Raw genomic sequence first — 23,637 nt, forward strand, 5'->3', positions numbered from 1 at the left:
GCCGAGAGGAGAGGAGAGGACGGAATCGTCGTAAGCGCCAAATTGCACGTATGCTAAGTGGTCGCGATTCAAATTATTATTATCATCTCCCGGCCAGGGGATCGCCCTTCCGAGAATGATTACACGCGGCGTCTCTGACTCCTCGGCGTGTATGCCGAGGATCGTTTCGCTTTTTCGGGGTCCCCGCGAGAGGGGGAGGGGGCGCACGCCCCTCCTTTCCTCATTTGAATGCGATTTGGACCGTCAGCGGTGCGCAGCCCGGCTACGCGGATCTACGACTTTTGCAAACGACCTTTCCGACGATGTTTTCAGGCTCTCCGAGAAAGCAGATATTCCGCACGACCCCCCCATCAGGTGATGACGATGATGATGATGATGATAATAATGACGAGGTGCGCGAGAGAAAGAAGGAAAGCGATTGAATAGACGACGAGGCGTCAGAATCGAAGCCGCTTTTCGTCGCTTTACCTGCATTTACAAAAATTATGATCTGATGAATGAAAAATTAAGGATTAGTGTTTATTAGGATTAGTGGCTCGTACATAGTTGCCATGTTGCGACGTTTCTTGTATCTTTAATCAAAATTAATTCTGCAAATTGTTGCTACCCTCTTCGAGTTAAACAGCGAAGCTGCGGCAGCCGAGTTACGTTTTGATTGATTTAAGGGGGATATTAACACCGCTCTCAAGTGAAAAACCGCGAAATTGGCCGAATTTGGTCGCGACGGCATAAATGTGCCGTAACACAAAAGCGCGGTGTGTGTGTGTGTGTGTGTGTGTGTGTGTGTGAGTGAGAACCGCTGCGGAAATGATAGAGTATACAAAGCAATTCGTGAGCTCGATTGGAGGTGATTCTCGTAATACGTTATTAATTTGAATGCCTCGTGCGTGATGAATTATTTAACGGCGCGATTAGCCTAATGCATCGCGCGTCCCTTCTTTCGAAGTTCCTTGTTTCTCGCTCGTAAGCGCGAGATCACTCGTTCGTGATCGCGGGGACTGATCTCTAGCCACTCGGAGCGAGCTAATTCTTTTAATTGCGCGATTTAGCGCGTACGCATACGCACACTGCGAGACGAAAGCCAGGGATTTTTCTCAGAATAATATTTGCTTAATTATTGTTATTACCTTTCTGACTATGTCCGTGTCGCTTCCTCCGTATAAGAAACTCCGGGAGATTATGCTCCGACGTCGTATCGACCAAGTATCTGACGACATATTTTTCTCATGATTTTATTCAAACGACGATTCAAGTCATTTAACCTGTTTTTTTTTTTTTTTTTTTCCTAATTACCGGAAAAGAGTACTTGCGATCGAGCGATATCTCAGGATTATTCCGATCTCTATTCCGCATCTGAGTAAGTTATCTCTTGCTACTTGGTTCGTCATATCGACGTGATATAATCAGAGAGAAGAGATCGAGGTTGACGAGGTAAATTGAATATCACGTAAATTTTACGCTGATCCATTGGACATTAGAGCAAGAACAAAATGTGTTTGTACGGATCTTACAGATCCGCTCGGCCGATCGACTGCTGCACGCGTCATTTCGTAGACGTAAATCTCTTGATCTCAGTGTATCAAGGCGAATCCGCGACCAGGGGGAGGAAGAGGAGCGGGATGCTCTTAACCGGAATCCTAAAAATTCCGAGTCAGAGCCGATTGCGAAATATCGATCGAGCAAAAGCCGGCAGTAAGAAGGTGGAATTAGCGGTGGAAGCGCTCCACCTCGGGGGGCATTCCTGAAGACTGCGCAACGCGCGCGGCACGTCGGGCCCCGACTTCGTAGGTGGGTTCGATAGAGAAGAACGAGAGAAGCTCCGGTGTATCCCCGGGGACCTGGGTACGCGTCCGGACGATGCTCGTCCCAGGACGATCATCGCACCGGCGTGATAATTAGGCCTCGGTAATTTGGCCCGCGGTGAGGATTTCGAAAAATCCCGAAGCGCCGCAAACCGAGGAGCGAATTCGTCGAATCGACAGATGGTCCCCGGCAGACGCGCAGGAATTCCGTGGGTGGATCCTCGCCCCGGGGACACTTCTTCTTGGGGCGAGGCTGAAGATCACGAGGTTGGTCGCCGCTTCGTCGTCTCTTCGCGCCGACTTGAAGCGAGTTGGCGCGATATTCGAAAAAAGAGGCCCGAAAGCGGCCTTCTCTTCTTCTTCTTCTCCTCCTCCTCCTCCTCCTCCTCCTCCTCCTCCTCCTCCTCCTCCAGTCCCAAATACAAATGTTGTCTTTCTCTTTAGCACCGAGTACACGCCAATCGTAATTCATATTCTCTCCTTGAGGATCATCTCAGGGGCGGGAGCCGTTCGTCGCAAATTTTCAGTCGCTCGACAGGGAGAGATCCGACACGCAGAGTCGCACGTGATACGTTATACGTTACAGCGGTAGTTTTTCCATAATCGATGAAAACGAGAGCTCTAAATCCTGCGCGCGCCAAAATTGCCGGTTCTCCGTTAAATAATTATTCGTTTAATGTGACTAGAACTGCTTCACTCGGCGACCGCTCTCTACCTCTGTTTCACGGAATTGGGCCCGCGCAACACGCCGACGCGGGCGCCACGCGGGTGGAATGCATGCGGGTGGAAGATTGCATGATTACAGTCATTATGGGAAATAATGGATAAAAAGTCGATCTCGAACTTTCGGCGTGTATGCGTTTTATATGCGCGGTTACCGGCCACGTCTCTCGTCGTGTAATTTCTCTCTTATGGAGGCCTAATCGGACCGATTACCGAAACTTCCGAAAAACTGGGCCGAATGAGATTAGCGGCGGCTCCTCCGGTGGAATAATCCCCCCTGACGGGGGAAGAGGGATTCTCTGGGCGGGTTTCCAGCCATCGATAAACGGCGCTCTTAATAACGTAAACTTTATTGTTTAAATTAGACGTGACATATCCATATCGTATCTACAAGAAAAGTACAAAGTTATAAGTTATGCTATATATATATATATATATGTAGTAATGTTATGCGGTAATACTCGTACGAGATACTGAGATTTACTTTTAGACGTTTACGAGCTCGTTCGAATACATTGTGTGATGAGAGGGGCAGGGGGAGGAGGAGGGGTGGAGGTTAGGCGGAGAGGAGGTGAGATTAACGTTGAGTGATATGGGGAATATGAGAGGTGGGGCAAGATGAGGGGGAGCGGGGATGAGGGCTTGACGAAAAGATACAAAAATAAATGTGAATCGCCGAAAGCAGCCACGACAGAAGGCACGATAAATTGCTACATGGAAGCAGATGCTTGCGTCAAGTCGCTATTACAAATAATCGCTATTCTCCCGCGTTCCGCTCGCTCGCTTAATCGCGGCCGTTATCCGATCTCTCGAATCCGAGTCGGTCATTGAGAAAATGTGCGGAGAGTCGAGAGAGAGAGAGAGAGAGAGAGAGAGAGTGAACCAAGTTGTCGAACAGCGAGACACGTGTCACGAAATAACGCGGAAACCGTTCTCACCGTTCTCGACGTGCTGGCATCTTCCGAAAGATGCCAGCCACGATACACTTGCCGACTGCTGCTCGGTTATTAGCTCGCTATCGCTCGTATGTATTCCCGGAATGTCAAAAGGTCCGAAGAGAGCTTGTTTTCTCAGGTTGGTAACGTAAATTACCAGTCGGAAAGATATACCTGACGCGGACACCGAGAAGCGAATTCGTGCGAACTCGTCTCAGTGCGAGACGCGTTTTGCGTTCTGATTCACGGTACTCCGTGTACACGCTTGTACTGTGCTCGTCTCTGTGTGCCGTCTTACGAATGATCGAACACGGAAGATTGCGAATTTTTTTTTACCCAGCAAGCGGTGCACTTGAACCTCCCTATTTATTCACCCGTTTCCCCTTGATCGTTATTCTGCTTTTTTTTTTTTTCTTTTTCTTCACTTTTCTCTTTTCCTTTTTATCCTTATCTCCCGCGAACTTTCCCGTTTTCATCGAACACTTTCGCCTTTCGCGTCTTAAGGTACGATTTGTCTATACGCGGAAAAAAGTGAGAGACTCGCCCTTTTGCGAGCGTCAACGTCGAAGTAGGGATAAAACAATAAGTGTGACACGCGCGAACATCGTAGTCTGACAGAGAAGTGATATGAAAAATCAGGAGTCACTCGCCGATGAACGTTGTTTGTATTTACAGAAACCTCTTCCCACGCACACGTTCGAATCGCTACATCGAATCGACGAGAGGAAGAATCCACTCTCGACAGCCGGCCAAAAGTGGTTCTCCCTTTCGCTGTCTTCCCTTCCAGTTTTCTTGCTACTGCGAGCTTTGGCGATTGCGACATGCAACTTAAATCTAATTGTTGGTCGACTTACGACCGTACTACGTAAAGAATACTATCTTGTTCCGATTAGCCGTAAACTTAATCACGTGTCGCGACGAGTCGCGTAAATCGTTCGATATACGCTCCAGAGATATACGCATTCTCGAGTTATATTAATTATCTTAGTCCGTAAAAAATAGCGATTAATATGAGCGTACCTATATAATTTCTTTGAATACGGATATAATACCTATGTATACTAGAACGCGTGTGTATATTTGGCTTGTGAGTCGATATAACATGGAGATGGAAGTAAGGAGGAGCATCTACGCGAGTTAAGCGCGAGTGTGCGTGCGCGTATTAGAACGATTGCGGCGCGGTGCGGCGCGGCGCAGCGCAGCTTTTGCTATGATAAATCAAGAGTCAGACATAACGAAAGTGACGACTCTCCCGAATGTTCTTCTTTTCTCTTTGCTCTTGCTTTCCCACTTAAACATTACGAAACGACGCGATGACGGTGTGCGTGAAAGTATCAGAGAGCATTCGGAATAAGAAATGAATTGGTACACGTGCTTCGCTTAAAAGGAGGAGCGCGCGTGAGAATTTCGCGTGAATCTTGAGGATCTTTTGTAAGGTCCATCTTAACATATTTACAGTACAGATGTAATTCTGATTATCATAACGAAATTATTATGTTAAAGAAAACGAAAGAAAAAGTGTCGCGTATCGCGACATTCTGATGATAAGTACGTGCGTGTGTTTTTCTCCCCGCGAAATCAACGTCCTTCCAGAAAACAGAAGAAAAAAAAACTTGTATCGCGTTTCGCGCAGGAAAAGTAGAAAAGTATCTGAAACTCTTCTCTCCACATGTTGCACGATTCGGCTTCGCGCTGGCTGCGAAGCGGCGAATCGAGAAGCGAAGTGATTATTCACCCACAGTCTTGTAATTCCCCGGTATCAAATTCGTAGCTAAAAACAATGTTCTACCGGTTCCGATATACATATTATATCGTTTGACTAAAAAACGGTTCCTTGTTCTCCCTTAAAGCGCGTTGCACAGTGTTTACAGTGTTTCGAATCGTTTAAATGCTTGACTTGTAACACGCGCGTGTAACACGCGTCGAACACGCTGCGAGTTAACCATCGTATCGCGTGTTAACGACGCACGTCACGCAGATCAAGGAGGTTTAATTGGTCATGGTTAAACTATGTGCGAATACACAGATAACACATTAGAATATTAGGCGTTAACATCGCTTGTAAAACCAACTTCTTCTTCTTGCTCCTCTCTCCCGGGCGAACGACGTCCGTCTCGGAGCCGCTCTCGAGAGCCGCGAAGTGAGTCGAGGTCACCCGATACGCGCGAGAACGTCGCCGTCGAAAACGAAAATTCATCATGTTAAGGTGATCTTAAAGAAGGAAACAAAGAAATAAATAACATCGCGCGCATTATCGTCCAGGACTTTTAGACTGGTGGTAAGGCCCACAGGGTTGCCGTTTTGTCAGCGGAGGTGCTGAGGAACGAGAACTCGGTCGGATGCCAGCGCCCCGAGATCACCTTGTCCTGGTGTTGGGCAACCACGACGCTAGGCAACGGCATCGTAAGATCGCCTGAAACATGTTCCGTTGTTTCCGATTATACACTGAAATCTTTGCCACTTTGACAGTCGGAGAAACGGAAATAGAATTTTGCTGGAAGTAAAACATTACTCTCACAATCGAGCGAATCAACACTGAACATATCTGTTATCATCTGTTGTGCAAAAATTTATCGCTATATTATCTTACTCGTTCAACCCGAAGTTCGATACCCGAAGTTTATCATCTTTGACAACATGACATGATATAGTTTCTACGCATAAGCATAAGCAGAGTCCCGAGACCTCAGAAGAGACCTTATCGCGAAGCATACCTTGCAGGTCCGTGAGCACCAATTTGTTGTCGTATCCCGCTGTCAGCAAGTAATACGCCGATGGTGAGAATCGTATGCTCCTGATGTCCGCCGCGTGAGGCTTGAAACACTGAACTGTCCTGCCACCGCGAATGTCGAAGAGAACACAGCTACTGTCCTCATGGCCGGACACTAAGAGCCGGCCAGACGGATCCACGCAGAGCGCGGCCACGGGGCTGCCGACCTGCAGTGGAATCAGATGCTGATCAGGCAAACAATACTGCTTCCGCTCGGGGAACGGGGGTGCAAGGACGTCCGATAGACATTCGATCGAGGGGGAGAGAAGTGACGGGCGTCTTGCGAGTGGGAGAGATGGCGGTGCTGTTGAAAACTGCGACGATCGAATGTTTATCGGACGTGAAACCAAATACAAGGCTCTAGAATCGAACACAAACAATGCTGACGATGCATGCCGGATTTTGAGTCATGGCGCGCGATGGTAATCTCTCCTCCGGGTCTGTCCGGATTCCGACTTTGGACACTTTGAACTGCTGGCTCACGCGCGGGTAGAAAGCCGTAAACTGTCGTGGAACGGAGAAGGAAACAAGCTCTTTTACTACTCAACATTATTCTCGACGACGGGCAAATTTAAGTAACTGAAGAAGAAATTCTGAAGAAATTCTGCGGGCGAGAAAATAAACTTTTTATGTCCGATAGGAAATAACTTGTTCAAAGTACCTATTCCGTTCTCCGTCACGCGACAGTCATGATCATCAGCGAGAGAGAGAGAGAGAGAGAGAGAGAGAGAGAGAGAGAGAGAGAGAGAGAGAGAGAGAGGGAGAGAGAGAGAGAGAGAGAGAGAGAGAGAGAAATGCCGAGACAAACTTTGGCGAACGTATCGACAGAGAACCCAACTAACCCTGCTGCCAGGTACCGTCGCAGGTGTAACCATATTGACACAGCCTCTCGTTCTCAGGTCCCAGAATCGAACTGTTTTATCCTGCGATCCACTGACGAACATCGCTCCACCCCAGTTGTAGAGCGTCAGCACGTGGCCGCTGTGGCCACTCAAGGCTTGGAACGGTGTGCCGGTCGCGCAGTCGGTAACGTATATCTTGCAATCGCCGGCACCGCCGCTGATCAGAAGACTCGATTTGTTCGACGTGTCCTCGAGGAAGCACAGGTCGCGCACCGTGCCGTCGTGCATAGTCAACTCGACCTCTTGGCCTGAAAATTACACGTGAGAAGATGATGAAGCACGCTGACGAAGAACGCAGGTATGAGGAGGGAGAGAGGGAGGGAGGGGGGAGCGAATCAGCTTGACGACGCGGCAAATTTATCCAGCCACTAATGATTGTCATCTGTCGGCAAACCTCGAGAGATTCAGGAAGAAGTGGGAAATTTTGTAGTAATACACGCGCGATACAACACTACGTGTTTCGTAGTCACGCTGTTGGGCGAAAAGCTGTAACACTGACGTAACTTTTCGACGTTGCTTTTAATTGGTGGTTTGCTTCGCTGGTGTCTAAAGCCACCAAGCGCACCCCTCGAAGCAGAAAGGACAAACAGACGCACACATACCTTCGAGGTTCGACGTGTCGGCGTTAAAACGCATCAGTTTGACGGTCTTGTCGTTGCTTCCGGTGGCCATCAGCCTGCCATCCGGGGTCCACGCGAGGCAATATATGGAGCCCTTGTGATGTTTCGTTCGCTTGAAGAGAACGGTGGGTTGATAGGTCTGATGATCCTCCCTGGGGAAGAAAAGAAAGCGCGACGACGCGCTGCTATTTACTCCCCGACCGTCGTTAGCGTCGCACGGAGCGCTGCCGCCGCATGGCAGGATCTTTCCACGTAACGGCGATAAATCGCCCATGCGCGGATGTACGTGGATTAATCGTGGAACTATAACTCGACGAAGCGCCGTCGAGCCGCCGCGCGCGCCAGTGTGAGCGCAGGAAGCAGCAGGAAGAAAAGGCGCTTCGTCTCACTTTCATCGAGCTGTTTTCTTCCTCGTTCCCAGTCTCGTCGTCAGGCTCGTCTCTAATTGAAGCCGCCGATATCGCTGCACCGCTTTATTGTGCACCGTCGGCGTTTCGGACGTGGAAACGAGGGAGAGGCTCGATGATTTTAAAGAGACGCCGAGAGCGGCGCACGGCCGCTTTCACGACGCCGGTTTTTATGCAGATTTTAATTAAGCACGACTCTTTCCCACCGCGCGCGCGCGCGCGCGCGATTCATGTGAGCTGACGGTCTCTCTTTCTGCTCCCTTCCCCCTCTCCCTCTGTCTCTTCCTATCTTCCTCTCTCTCTCTCTCTCCCCCCCTCCCCCTACGCCGCGTCCGCCGATCAAGATGTTCCACTCGTGAAATATCTCTCTCATTATTAATTATTATTTGCCTTCTCTCGTATCCATCCAGCTCGAGCGTGATGCGCGAAATTAACGTCACTTCTGGCCGTTTCCAGCCGCGCACCGGACGGGAACGACTTTCGAAAGTGACGATACGATTATTCGCTGAGGAGGTTTCTCCGGACAATAACGACATAATTGAAAAAGGCGTCCGTACGTGGAACGATGGGAGAGCGGGATGGAACGGCTAAGGCTGTTACAGCGCGCAAGTCGTTCGCGAGGTGAATCGCGCAGGGTGTCAGGAACAATTTGCGAATAAAATTAAAAATTCCCGGACGGTTGTGTCGTTAAACGTAATCAGGAGATATGTCGATCAGGAGTATACGGAGTATATCTCACAATTCGCCTCCGCTATTACTACGTAGCGCTGATTCTCATGGAAATTTTTCACAACTTTTCCTCGGCGGAAATGTTGAGAAAGTTCGTCGCTTTTACAGTGACGCTTTAAATTTTCAAAAAAAAACAAATAAAAAAGAAAACACGTTCGAAGCTAAGCCTCGGATTAAAACTCCGTTGAGACGAAGTCCAACAGAGTCGGGAGAAGCTCAGTTTGCGAAGAGTTCTACTTTCTCGACCGCTTGTATCTCAGACACAAAACCAATGTCTCGGCATTTCCGCTGAGAACAAATGGACAAATTTTCCTCAAGAAGAAAATAGCGAGCATGCGAGTCACGGGGCACCCTGCGGAGAAATTCAAAGATTACGTCTCGCGACGAATTCGCCGGATGAGTAAGCTGCTGGCGCGCGCGATCGGCTTACTTTCGCAGCATATCCTGCATATCTCGCTTGATAAAAAAAAAGAAAGAAAAGAAATATCGCGAGATGACTGTCACATTCGGAACGGTGTCGTGTGTAGAAATCTGTGCCCTTATTCGCTACCGATCGCTCATACCTACCCACGCACAGCGGAGCGGAGGCAGTAATTTTGGTCATTCTGAAAGTCGACGTGAAAGCCGCGCGAATAAAAAATGAAAAAAGCGAAAGAAAAATGTGCCAATAAGAAGCAGAAATTCTCATTCATCCTTCGAAATGACAGATCGCACTCTCGCTTATCAACGAATGTCACCTGCGTGTGTGTGCGTGCACGCGTGCCCATGTTCCTGTTCGTACGCGCTTAATTTACGGGCGACGCTAACTATATATACGACTGTCATTATCATCTCCTAGACTTCGTTTTTCATCCTCCTTTCCTCTCCTATTTAATCGCTGCAAAAAATCCGCGTTAACTCGATTTGCCGATTTGACCGACAATATGCGTGTATCGTACGTATCCGTTCCATTTCGCTCGCTCGGCCGATTTATCTCCCGTACGATCTCGGCGATATTGCCTGCCGACAGCTTTGATTCCCAGTAAAAATCAAACGGCAAATCTAACTTGCGACTCCGCACGATACTGACGCTGACGTAAATATCAGCAGGTGTACGTACACATATTGCACGGCGCGGAGAACCGCGCGATCGCCTCGGAGATTCGGATTGAACGATCTAAGGTCTCTTAATAGCCGGGTTCTCTCACAAGCTGTCCGTCGCCGACAACTGATTCTTGCTCCTGTCGCAACACGGATGTCACGACACGGGAAACGATTTCCTGGTGCCTGGTGCGTAAGTTCACATAATTACGAGCGTGCGTACGCTCGCACGCTATTAGCGTGCTATCGCGCGTGCGCTCAAGTGGCGCAATCACGCCTTTTACAACGGCCGTTAAGCGAATTTTACGAGCTGTTTACTCGCGCGACTCATTAGCGCAGCGCCGTGATTTTACGTACACTGTGCAAAAGGGATCGGTGCAGTGCGCATGAAGTTGCGCAAATTTGATCTCAGGGTCGTACACGGCGGACTAACTAACGGCAGCCTGATTCTTTCAGCCGGTTTCTAACGTTCTTCTATTCTCTCATTTGTGCGAATCGTTTTTGCGCATTCGTCCTAACGAGACGATCATCATAAAATCATAAAACTGACGCGACGCATTAAAAGACTAATTTGCGTAGTTAATTCCCCGTCGGAGGTAGAATTACTCGTTACTTACGCAATTTGGATCATATTCCTTTGGTGTAGTTAAAGAAAGATATTTACGTCGCGTATATGCAACCGCGTTTCCAGTTTCGGTTTCAAGTGCGTTTCAGGCTCGGTCAGTCAGTTTCAAGTACGGGGCTTTAATGGCGATTCTGAAAGTGCGCGCCGAGGAGTTACGTAAGGGACATACGCGCGTGCGCCACGCACTTTGTGCTCCCCCCGTTAATTCGAAAGCGGCTTTTCCGCAAAACTCTAAAGTGCGCGTCTCGCGCACGAACGCGCACTTTCCCGCGGAAGGTAATGACTCGAGTCGAGTCGGCGAGAGGTCACTCACGGACGCGCGAACAGATGGAAATCGCGCTGCGCATTATTGACTTTAGGCGCGAATCGCGCCTCGTTGACTCTTTTTCTGTCCTCTTTAGCGGAACATTGTGATATGAGCGTGAAACGAGCGCTGTCGTGAATTCGAGACGGAATATATTCTGCGAGTGAAAGGGGACTGTTTGTTGTCTACCTTGTAATGCAAAACGGCCTCTCGAACTATGTAACGTTACCCCCGCCCCTCCCGCCCTCTCGCCCCGCAAAAAAAGTCACACGTACAATTCCGCTGGGCGGTATTTTTGCACCGCGCGCGCCGGCGCGACACGACCCGTGCGCATTTTTATATCGCTCCAAAATGTTACGGAATTACTTAGTCACACGCGACATATTTCACGTTCTCCAATTGGTTTCTCTGTTTTTTAACCGGCTCGTTCTCTCTGCGCCGCGGGAATGTTCAATCGCGACCGAATGTTCCTCGAATCTCCGGATTTTTTCAGGATTTTCTCTTCGTGTCTCACTAAGCGCGCGCGCTCTCTCGCTTCGAAAAGATTTGCCGAGCGAAAGTCTCCCGGAAGCCCCCGGATTCGCCCCGAGATCGTAAAATGCATGGGGTTGCTCGGAATATTGACTGCTGCGAACGCACGGTGAGGCGACAAAAATAAATCGTTGCGAAGCACGTCCTCGCGGGAGGACGTGGAAATGGAAAAAGGAGCCTGTGAATGCGCTCCCGCATTCTCGTTGAAACATGCGAGGGATGCTCCGTTTGGCATGAAGGCCTCCGCCGCTCGTTAACCCAGCGCGTTTGCGTAAAATTAGTTTAGCGGATGCAAATTTACAAAACCGCTGAAATTTGCGAGCTCCTCAGAGCGCGAGCTCGTTCCCTCGCGGCGGACGGCGGACTTGACTCTTGAATTTCGGATAAAATTGCTCGCGAAGAAATCCGAAGGGGGCATAAGAAAATCTTCTCGACTGTCGCGCCGTAAGCATTGTACGCTCAGTGAATGAATAACGCGAAATTATTACTCGTGCGCCGTGTGCGATTATTAGCGCGGTCCAAGTGTTCCTCTCGGCGTTGTTGCAACTATTTCTTAGACGCCCATTGGCGGGCGGTCTGAGAGATATCTAACCGTCGACACGGAGTATCCATTACCGACCTGTTCTCCGCGGATGCAAGTACCGCGCCCGGAAGCGGTCCAGGACGATAACGATCTCCCGATAAAACTTTGGGTAGGCGCACGTGCGCGCCGTCGTCGTGTAAATCTCGCCGCGCATACATCAGCGAGAGATCAATAGCTCGGCGAGTAACAATTCGCGCGGCAATCGCCGACGACAAGAAGGGGTATCGATCGCAGGATGCTCGTGCTTTGATGAATGCCGCTGCGTCTCTGTTCTAATTATCTTGAGAGGCGGAGTCGCGCGCGTGGACGTTATCAGCGCGTCGAGATGACGGATAAACCTCTTATTGACGCGCGTTCCGCCGCCACGGCCGCAACGCCGTTGATTTCTCTCGCGCTCTCGCGCGAGAATTCTCCTCGCTCTTATCTCAGTATCCGAAACGTGTCCGGCGTGGATAATAAAAATGACGCCAAGCTCGGCCAGGCAGGAGTCAGCGTTGCATAACGGGAGCACCGAGAGCGCGCGAGCCCGAGACTTATCGCGGACGTTCGCGTGAAATTATTTCGTCGGCGATCGGCGATCCTCACCGCGGTCGTTGATAAAACGAGCGAAAATCGCGGTTCTCGGCCGGCCCGTTATGATTCGCGCTTCTTTTCGCTGACTTTTCGTCGAGTGCGTCTCACGGACTCTCTTCCTGTCCCCCTTCGCTGCCTTCTTAATTCATCATCCGATTTTTCTCTTCCTCCCGGGATCACAGGAGAACCGTAATGATTGCCGCTGTTTTTCGGCAGCGCGCGACGTTACCGTCCGCGGCGCTCGTTATTTTTGCGTAAGACCGTAATAACGGTACGGCGACGTAGCCGTATTCGGATAACGCAACTGGTCGAAGACCGGCCATTATCCGCCCGCACGCACGCACGCACGCACGCACGCACGCACGCACGCACGCACGCACGCACACCGCGAGGCGGCCAGCACGCGACGTTGAGAGCTTCCAATCTTGCGATATTCGGTTCTGGATGAGGGGAGGCACTGCGATCGCGTTACTTCCGCGGTTACCTCGACGGAGCCCACAGCCGCGATTTGCGATTTCTCTGACGCGAAATGACTTCCATCCGCCGCGCCGCGCCGCGCCGCGCCGCGTCGCGTCGGTTCGCCTTCCGGTCCCGCTGTCGAATGCGCATTCGCTAGAAAGCTCCAATATCGGTATCGCCAATTCATCATTGATGGGTGTTTGAGTTTGAACAATCGAACGCGGCGCTGCTCTCCCCGCAAATCTCTCGGCGAACGGAACCTTGCGAGAAGATACGAACGAGAGAGATAAGGAAGCTTGCGAAGAGACACAGAAAGAGACATAGATAAAACGAGAGATGCAACGACCTGATCTCGGTGAGAGGCAATTTGCATGTTTTTTCACTCCGCGGACACAATGCAATCGATTAGCGCACGCTTGAAATTGCCCGGTCGAGATTCGGCTTATGTAATAATTGTCCTCATTTCCACGAGAGCACGAGAGGCGTGTTCTTCCGACTTCTGAAAAGACTTCTACGGGTCGAGCAAATGCGGTTCGAACGCGAGCGGTTGCAAGAGCTCAGCGGCCGATTTCAACACACACACACACGCGCGCGCGAGACGACGTTGAGGAGGCGCGAGGAAAATCGCCTCTCGACGAAATGGAATCGTTGCAAAAAGTGAAAACACTTGTTGCAACAAGCGCGCTCGCGAGACGCTCGCGATCTCTCACTTTCGGTTTAAACGAAGGCGCACGCGAGCGCTGCTCTTCTCATGTCATCTCGGTATGACAGGTTGTTGCGCTCATCGAATTGTGCGATGAGTCTCGCCGCGATGAGTCTGGCCGCTCTCTCACTCACCTGACATCGTGGAGCTTCGGGTAGGCGCATATTCTCAGCGTCTTCGAGTTGGAGCCCACGGCGTAGAGCTTGCCATGGGGGTGAAACTCGGCGCAGCGCACCGCCTGCACGTCCTCGAGGGCGGTGACGGGCACGAAGCGCGGCCTGCCGCCGTTGCTGCTGCCGTTGCTGGTGTCGAGCTCCAGCCCCGGCTCCTGCTGCAAACGAGACGCGACGGGGGCTCGTTAGTCGATTCGCCATTAAATACGCAATTATCATCGCATCGCGCGCATCGCGCAACTAATAATACGCTCGTCGTAGCGCGGCAGAACGCGCGAGCGCCCGGCTGAGGAGAGAGTCCGCGAGCGCGCAGCCGTTATGAGTGCTGGTGTATTTAACGCTGCTTTAACGAGCTTCAAAGAGTAATGACTGCGCCTGGCAGTCAAGGCAACAAAGGCGAGCATCTTTTATTCGCGGCAAGGGACAGCTGTATCGGTGCCTCCGGGCCTCCGCGGCCGGACGCGGAGGATACGGAAACGTCGCGGTGAGATGAACGTGACGCACGAACAAGCGGTAGAACGAGCTCCTTCTCCTTCGATGCGCTGATAGAGAAATATAGTTGAATCAACGATAATCTCGCTATACTCGCTATAGTTCATTTTGGCGTCGGCCATATTTTTCTAGTTCGTGGGATCTGCAAGATATAGTAGAATAAACACAGATATATAGTCAATGATTGTCTTAAATAATTGTTTGGTTACTTTTACCGCGTATATGGTGGAATTTGTCATTCGCAAATATAGTGAGATTTAATATTCGTATAGTTACATCTGTCATCATTTAGCGAATATTCTATAGGTAATATTGACTGTATAAAAGAGTTACTTTACCCATCATTTTATATTTCTATCCGACACGATAATTTCAGTTTAACTTGCTATAATTCTTAGTAAAAATATTATATAGTTCTTAGTAAATATATTAGTAAAAATATTGCTTGGTTGTACTGTGCCTATATCGTAATTATTACCGATATTATGATAATACTTATTATAAATATGATATTTCGGACTATAATTTAGTTACTACATCATTATAGTTCCAAATATCATATACTTTTCTCTCAGTGTGCTCGTATGGTCGGGGGGAGAGGGGGGGGGGGTTAGATTGCAGAAACGAGCGCAGAACCGAGGGCGAGGGGAACGACTCCGAGCGGAGATCGGATTACAAGGACGGTGCCGTGCGTAGCAGCGGTGTGTTTTTTCAGCCGGAGAGTATCGACGGATAAGGCATCAATTATGTGTCCGCCTTCTCGACGGCTCTCGGTGCCGAGAGCGCACGCTTTCTTCCGATCCTCCACCGCGCGGACGTTTTAGATTAATTAATGGGCTCTATGTGATACGCTTGTTTCATGTATCGCAAAACTTCACTTTCTACTGCACCGCGGAGCGAGAGGATGCTTTTCTCACGAGACAATTTGTTATAATCCGAAACCCGCCGAGCCGGCCAAGCATGTTGCGCGCCGCGCGCAGAGCGAGCCGCGAGGGGGAGGAGAGGCGGGGGGGGGGGGCAGCGAAAAATTTCGAGGAGCTAGAAAGTCGCAGGGTAGAACTTGGAACTGGGTTTCTCCAACTGGCTGTCGCCGGCCCGACGCGATACGTCGCTCTCCACGTCAGCGATCTATTAATCTCAATGTTCGTGTAAATAATAGCGGCCGAACTCGTAGATCAAAACTTCTCCGCCGCGTTATCGCGTTACCGAGCGCGAGTGCAGAAAATCCGTCCGTGGTCTCGCTCCGTTGGAAAACGAGCGACGCGATACGGAGAAGCTCGCGACGTTTCTCCCCGCGGTGGATAAACGAGACATAAATTTTCGCCCCCCCCCCCTGATTTTTTCCTCCTTCTTTTTTCTCTCTCTTTTTTCTTCGAAAGCGCGAGAGCCCGGAATCGTTTCGCGAGTCGCGTTTGCGCAACGGCGCGGCGCGCTGTTTCGCCACGCTTTTACTTTCAGCCCGAGATCGGCGGTGGCGACGGATTATCTTGATGGATAAATTAGCAAAGCAAATGCGCGCGCGCGCGCGCGCGCGCCTCTCTGCCGCTGCTCTGCGCGTTGTTCGCTTCTTGGCGAGCCGTGCGGCACGAGCGGAATTATGAGCGCTCGCGTGCATTTTCACGCCGGCCTACGCCTAACGGTGCAAAGCTTCTCCCCCCCCCCTCCCTTCCCCCCCGCCCCTCGAGCGTCGCTGCTCTTGCTCGCCAATTGGAGTGACTTACGCGTGTACGCAATTAGATTTAATCGTCGAGTCCGAAGCGGGCGTGCTTCGCGTATCAGATCCTCCGATAGTGTGAGCGAAGCCGCGGCAACGAAGAGTCGAGGAAAATACGTGGAAAAATCTGGCACGGAAGAATTATTTGACACGCGGTGAAAACGTGATCCTCTTCGCGAGTGCGTTCGCATCACTCTCCTCTGTAATATATTTGAATTAAATTCTTTCGACACTTTTACCGATTACCCTCGATGCTTCGTCGTTCATATATCTGCGGACAGATCTGCGGACAGATTTTTGCGAAATGGCTGCTCATCGTCGAGAAGAGTGAGACGCGCGGAGCGAGAAAGCGCGATGCGCTTGGAAACGACACTCGAAATACAAACGGTTCTCCAGTCCACTCCAGCGTGAGTAATCACGCTGATAGTCAGCGTCACATATGAATCATTTCTTTCGCCTGGTGAGAATTCTCCTCAACCACCCGACTTGGGGGAAGGGAGTGAGTGAGTGAGTGAGTGAGTGGTGGAACAATGGGCGAAGGGTGAATCGGATTGGATTTTTAATCGCGATCTCTCTCACACACGTCGAATCGTTTCCTTTCACTCCGAGCGCGCCGCGAACGCTCTCTTGCTCGTCGAGGCAGTTCTTATTCTCACGTGAGATCGTTACACTTTCTCCATAATCCGTTATAATCCGATTCACCCTTCGGCCCTACTCGCTCGCTCGCCGCTCGCCGTCTCGTTATTAGCGCGCTGTAAAGGGGGAAACGAGGGATAATAATCGAGCTCGTCCGTGAATATCTGCTCTTTCACTAGCAGCCAGCGTGGTTTACGAGCGAGAGAACGAGGCCGCGAGGAGAATCGATGTATCGTCGATCCGCGAGAGATTCCCGATTCCGCGAATATGCCGCCATCCAGAGCGCCGATCTTCCGGGCAACTTAATGAACCGGAAACGACTCGATCGTAAGTTTGCCAGGAAGAGCGGATGGAACACCGGGAAAAGCAGAGAGAGAGAGAGAGAGAGAGAGAGAGAGAGAGAGACAGCCGAAGCCTAGTTTTGCCGATCGGTCAATCAACCCGTCGACCATCGTTAGACCGGGTTCGGTCTTAATAGCTCGTCAAGCCTTGCGAAAGCGTCTGCTACCAGCGATGTACAGAAACATCATAGCGTCATGAATAAAATACTCCGAGATCCCGTACGAAAGCGGGACGGAGAGATGACGCAAATGTAGTTTCGAGCACCGCGCTGTTTCGCGCTCGCGCTCGATCGAAACGACGGCTCGTATATATCGAGAGGATATCGCCGGTAAATTAAATCTTCGCCTGCTGCGTCCAAGAATAACGGTAGGTCTCGACAGGATAAAAATGTGTAGAAAAGCAATAAAAACGAAAAAGCTCAAAATAAGAAGTCGTGTAAGTACCTTCTTGTGTGTGTATTTTAAATATTTCCTCTCTCAGCGTAACGTACGTTTCTAAATGTCATCGTCTTCTTCGAATAACATTCTCTCACACGTAATTTTCCAATCTTCTGAACGGTTTACACACATCGTTCCACACTTTACGTTACTTCGTCGCAGGAAATTATATTAACATGTGTGTGTGTTAATATTATTATATTACATTACCGAATGTATATTTTACACCCGATGATGGCCCGATAATTTTCTGCGCTGAGACGTGCATAGAGACCCACTGGGTCGACGTGTTCGACGTTGTGCAGAGTACGTTTAATCACACACGTGTAAAATACGGAAATCAAGCGGAACGAAACGAAACGGTTGACGCGTCCGAGGCGCCTGAAGGCAGATATAATAGCTGACATCCGCGACCTTAATTCCCCGACAAACGGTCTTGTGTCCGCGCGCTCTCGCATCTCCGCGAGAAGGAAAGGGTGGGTCCGCGAAGTATCCGCCGGATGGCCAGGAGGCCTTCGGCCACGCGTCTTCGATCGGAGATTGCCGGGACGGGTGTCCAGCGACGCGTGGCGCGACGAAAAACAACTAATAAAAGGGGGCCTTGACCCGATTGTCGGCTCCGGCTCCTTTTTACTTTCCTCCGTCGATGCATCGTCTGGAGGAAAAGACGACACGAAAAGTCGTCGAGCTCGTAAATCTGCGCACCTGCGAGGGTATCAATTATACGATGACTCGCGTCCTAGATGCGAGCTAGCCACCCGCCGACCGAGCCACCTCGCGTGTCCTCGTACGGAACCGTAACGGCTCGTTTCACGCCATCCAGCGAGATTAAGCGATTTCCGATTTTTGCGCGAGTCGCGCCGATCGCGCGCGATCGAATTGAGATTTTCACTCTTCCCTGAGAAACCGGTCGGACCGGTCGAATCTATCGCAGAACGTTTTCTACTTCGCACAGACGGCCAGCACAGAGACGAGAGGCGAGATGCTCCAGATTAATGGCCGATTGGTGAGCGGTGAGCGTTCCGTAGTTGAGCTGTTCCTGCAGTTGATGATGCTATGCGCGGCGCGCTTTTCGGCGACAGAAGCCGGTGAAACCGGCCGTTTTCCGCATATCTGGGTTGCGACACGCTTTTTCGTCGCTTCGCTGCTCCGTCCGGACGGAAATCGAAGGTGCGCGCGCGCGCGCGCGCGCGCGTGCGTGCGTGCGTGAGCTTAAGGGTGACCCCGCTCGTTTTGCGAATTTCACCGCGTAATTTCAGCGCGAGATCCTGACGTGAAATTGCTGACGTCTCGCGACCGGAAGGAGAACGCGCGCGCGCGCTCGTACCGTGCGGCGTGTTACTTAAAAAAAGAAAAAAAGTCAGAGAGACAGACGCGCTTATGTATAATTAATACAGAGCTATTAGAAGTCTGTAAGAGGTCGGGTACGTTGCATTTAATTAACGTAATTATTCTCAGAGCTCCTTAACGTTGAACTCCTACGCGCACGATAGGAAATATCGAGTCATTAGGAATCATTTCTCGTTTGTATTAACGAGAGGGGCAAATTGCCGGGAAATTTATTCAAATATGCCGGGCGAACGAGGAAGTGAATTAAATATCGCGAGAGAGGAGGAGGAGGGGGAGGGGGGAGAGAGGAGGTATCCTAACGATAACAACGTTGCGTCGGCGATACGAGAGAAGAGCAATTATACGGTTAAACCTCCCGGAGGAATTCCGGCGGATCCCGGAGGAATTCGGCTCGACGCGCGTCTTCTCCTCCCAAGCGGATCGGAGAGAAGAAAGTGCCGCGCGCGTTGCAAACTAGTCGAATTTCTCGAAGAACGGAAGATGGAAACGGGGCCCCGGATTTCACAAGAGGTCACTTGGCGGCCGACGGCGCTTGTCGTGGTTTTCTTTTCCTCTCGCAGTAGTCGCGAACGAGGTTGAGACTGCAATTCGGCCGAGCGAGCCTGACATATCCAGCGTGATGATCTTTCCGCAAAGACCAGAGGCATTTAACTCTCGCGACGGCCACCTCGCGAGTTCACGTAATAGTTCAAACGATGATCGTTCCCTCCTGCGTCCTCTTCGTCGCGCAATTCTGCGTATCGATCGCGGCCGCGCAGCCGCGCGCGTTTACCGCATCCCCGATTATTAATGCGGCTGTCATTAGTCGGCAGTGTTGTTATTAAAAGCGCCGTTTTTACTTCGCGGTCGAAAGTAAGTGCTGACCGCGACTCGCGGCTCAGCCAATGTCTCATCCTGAATTACGAGCGACGGCGCGATTAATTTTCTTACGAGGCAGCTTACGATCGCGCGACTCGCGGAGGAAAGAGAGAGAGAGAGAGAGATGGGGAGGAGGGAAGCCCTTCGTGACTTTCTACCGTGCGCGAGAAACGCGCAATCGCGAGGAGCGATCGTAATTAAGCGGTCGCGACCGCGCAGCTCGACTCGCGGACGGAACTCGGGAATTATGTTGTTTTCTTTCTTTCGACATACGCGCGACGCCGTCGCGAGACCGTCCACTCACCGGGAACAAAACCGCCCCCTGCCCCCTCCGTTCCCCCCTTGCTCGTCGCGATTTAACGCGCGACGTCACAGCGATTAATTGCGCAACCCGAGGAATACTTCGCTTTCACTGAAGAAACAGTCGGCGATGATTACACCGCGCGCCGATCATTCGCCGCGGCGGCGCAATCAGGTTCGGTTAATCAATACTATTTCTTAAATGATTGTTTTCGCAATAACACGCTGTCGCAAGAAGCAGGAAGCCGCGAGAGCCGGCGGACGACAACGATGAAAAAAGGAAAGGACCGATCGGGGGGTGTGTCGGCGATCGAGCGAAAAGTGCCCGTCCGCGCGCGTGCTCATAATTGAGACGTAGCGCGCTGTCGAGATATGTAATCCGGAATCCAAATTATTTTTCCAATGAAAAAAAAAAAAGAAAGAAAGAAACATGTTTCTGTTCACGTAGATATGTTCGGGTATCCGCCGAGCAGCAGATATGATTGTTAATGTCGACGAAGAGCTAGAATTGCCAGATGCGCGTCTCGCGTTTTCCTCTGACACGCGATACCAAAGCTAAATATTTCTTCGGTATCATTATTCACAGAATGACTCGAAGAATAAGTGAGAAGGAATAATGATCAGGACAGGGTACTAGATATGTGGGCGCCGGAAATTGGCGTTATTAATTGATCACGACGCGCTCGACGCGCGTCTCCCTCGCTTTCGATCCTCGCGGCGATCGATTTGTCAGCGCAGTGCGCGTCTAATTAACGACGATGGGGACTAACAACGTGACGATTTAACGAGCGGCAGCTGGTTAACGACACCTCGGCCCGCTGCTGCGATCGCGAGAGACGTTACGCGCTAAATTGTGTGCCGCGTCGCGTCGACGTAAGATCTCGCGATCTCGCGCGTCGATCGTCGAGAAATAATAATGAAACGTAATCGCGTTCATCAGCGGGGGAGATCTCTCCCGGGAAATCCGCGGAGCGTGAAGGAATAAAAAGGTCTGGCTGCGATTTACGTTGATTAGCGATTATCGGCGGCGTCCGGACGAATTAACTCTCTTAATGGGGGAGTAACGGTTGATTAACTCGACACTCTATCAGGAACACTTTCTAAGCCCGATTAGTCGAAATTACGGCTCATTAAAGATGCACACTTGCAGAGCCTGCGGGAAAAGAAATGCGGATCGGAGGCGGACCGGGGCCATCTCGCCAATGAAACGGGATACTAGCGGGGGGAAAAGGAAAGCTTTTGCCCCCCCTTCCGTCCACCGAAATGTACATCGTGCGTGTCAGAAGTGCGAAACAAGTGCGAAAGAAGAAAACGGGAAGAGATTCGCGTGAAATCCGCAGTTTAATCGTTTATGCGTGAAACTCGCACGACTCGATACCTGTTTCGAAAAATTCACAGGTTGCGCGAACAAACCGGATGTTATTTGAAGTACGCGTGAAAACGCGCGAGAGTCGTAAAAATACGAATTATTATAGAGGTATCGTCGGATTAACGCGGATGTCCCCGTTTGATTTCCTCGCCCAATCTCACACTAACGACTAAGTGAGTTTCTCCCGACGTCGCAAAGGAGTCGAGAATAGCAAAGATTCTCGGAGTAAAGAGTTTCGTCTATTAAAGGCGCCAAGCACGATTAACCGCGAAATTATGTCGTTCTAATCTCGCGTTTGATTAGTTCTCTCTCTCTCTCTCTCTCTCTCTCTCTCTCTCTCTCTCTCTCTCTCTCTCTCTCTATCGCCTCGAGATTTAACTCTCGCCGAAGGGTCCAAACCTCCATTTCTCCAGATAATTATTTATTCTCGGAATATTTTTCTCTCAATTTCGCTACGTAGCGCAAGTTTGCGCAAGATCGAAATATATATCCGCGACGAAGCGCGCGAAAGGAGCGCGAGCGAAGACGTCCCGAAACGGCAACCGATTCGCTCGTGTTCGCTTCGCAGGAATGAGCAAGCCGAATTCTTCGCGGAGTACTTTCTTCGACCGACATTTTCGAGTCGCGAGACGGTCTTGCGGTGCGGAAAAGCGATTATCCCCACGCCGCGGCACGACCCGAGGCGCCAAGTTCCGGATTGTATAATTGCGACGGGACAAACACGGTTTCTCCTCCGGACGAGTGTTTTGTAACAACGCGGCGTTTATAATTCGGGCCATTATACGCTGGCAGATCCGAGTAATTCAAGACGCACATTCGGCCGCGGGCCACAAAGAGGAGCCCCGCGACGAGAAGCGGCGGTGTTTCCGGAATTAAGAACGTAAGCGACGAAATTGTGCAACGCGGCGAGAGGCAGTCACCAAACCAGATTAACAAACTCACTGATCTGTAAATCTCGTCTGAAAGTGGTTTTCTACCACTGTACTCGGTGCGCGGTGCGGTGCGTGCGTGCGTGCGTGCGTGCGTGTGCGTGTACGCGAAAATGCGCATTGGTCACATAGTTCGACGCATTAACGGCGAGATATGACCGCGATAATCCGCGCAAAAAATCGCCTCGAGAATGAATGGCCTGTCACCCGGTGACTTGGAATATGACGTAAATACAGAGTTGCGATGAATTAGCAGTTGGGGCGTTCATCGATTAAAATCTTACTTTATGGAAATAATCGGCAAATCAGCGACGAAGAATAACCGTTGTGTACGTAACTCTTTTACCGATCGATTTTATCGATCGATGAAATTAATTATTAACGCGCAGTGCGCGATCAATTTTCACTCGATGTTTGACTTCGATCATTTCAGTCGGCCAGCTTGGTCGTCAAAATTTCGATCGACTGGTACCCACGGTGCAAATTATCATTCGGATTACCGAACGAAGTAACATTCGCGTGCGATAATATCGCGTATGCTTGGCAGCGGAATTTTTAAATAAATCTATTAAATATCGGTGAAATCGAGCGATCGCGCGCGCGCGCGCCTACTTATGAAAGAGCACGACGTAACGTTCGAAAAACCGCAAAATCACCTTGTAATAAAATAATAAAATCATGTAAGGGAAAAGTACATGAAAACGATCTTCATTGCGCGTGCGAGATCTTTGTCCGATACGAGAACGTAAGCAAAATCTCCTCGCTCGATCGCGCGCAAGCAGTTCCTGAGATATTGCACTAGGAAAACAAATTGGGTATCTCCAACAAAACTGTTTAGTCGAGGCATTTTTTAATAGCAACCAATTATCTTGTTTTACATGACAAAATATTTAGTTGTCTCAACTAAATATATTTTTCTGCTTTGTCCTCTGGACCAAATGATTTTGTTCTTAGACTTTATATATATAGAAATTGAGCATTTTAGTTATTTTATCCATAAAAATTACATAATAACGAAATATTATTTTACATGAGCTAAAATAATGTCCAGTAGATACTATTTTGTTTTTCTGTGCACTAAAATTTGGATTTTGTATATTAAGAAAAAATTATAGTATTTTTAACAAAATTCATAAAGCTTTTTGGTTGCTATAACAAAAGTATTACGTTATTCGAACAAACCGTAATACCAAACAAGATATTTGTTTGCAGGAACTAAACAGTTTTGTTGGGCATTTATTTTAACCAAATTGTTTTGTTGTTACAAACAAAATTTTGGTTCACGCAACAA

The 23,637-nt window shown here is 50.0% G+C and overlaps 1 protein-coding gene across 5 annotated transcripts in view; it reads right to left on the reverse strand.

Moving 5' to 3' along the window:
* Window positions 1-2,857: 2,857 nt before the first annotated feature.
* LOC105186391 (WD repeat-containing protein 47) overlaps window positions 2,858-23,637 on the reverse strand; it is an 80,593-nt gene continuing 59,813 nt past the window's right edge. For 3 of the 5 annotated variants that reach the window (XM_025302849.1, XM_019842886.2, XM_025302852.1), the window contains exons 7-11: window positions 13,881-14,077; window positions 7,735-7,904; window positions 7,073-7,380; window positions 6,175-6,415; window positions 2,858-5,873 (exon numbers count right to left, since the gene is read on the reverse strand). In XM_025302849.1, the coding sequence (XP_025158634.1) occupies window positions 5,728-5,873; window positions 6,175-6,415; window positions 7,073-7,380; window positions 7,735-7,904; window positions 13,881-14,077 (1,062 nt within the window). In that variant the 3' untranslated portion in view covers window positions 2,858-5,727. The remainder of the gene's footprint in view (window positions 5,874-6,174; window positions 6,416-7,072; window positions 7,381-7,734; window positions 7,905-13,880; window positions 14,078-23,637) is intronic. The other 2 variants (XM_025302851.1, XM_011146552.3) reach the window with 1 other exon arrangement.

This window comes from Harpegnathos saltator, unplaced genomic scaffold (genome assembly GCF_003227715.2).
Source record: "Harpegnathos saltator strain DR-91 unplaced genomic scaffold, Hsal_v8.6 scaffold515, whole genome shotgun sequence".
NCBI classification, from domain to species: domain Eukaryota; kingdom Metazoa; phylum Arthropoda; class Insecta; order Hymenoptera; family Formicidae; genus Harpegnathos; species Harpegnathos saltator.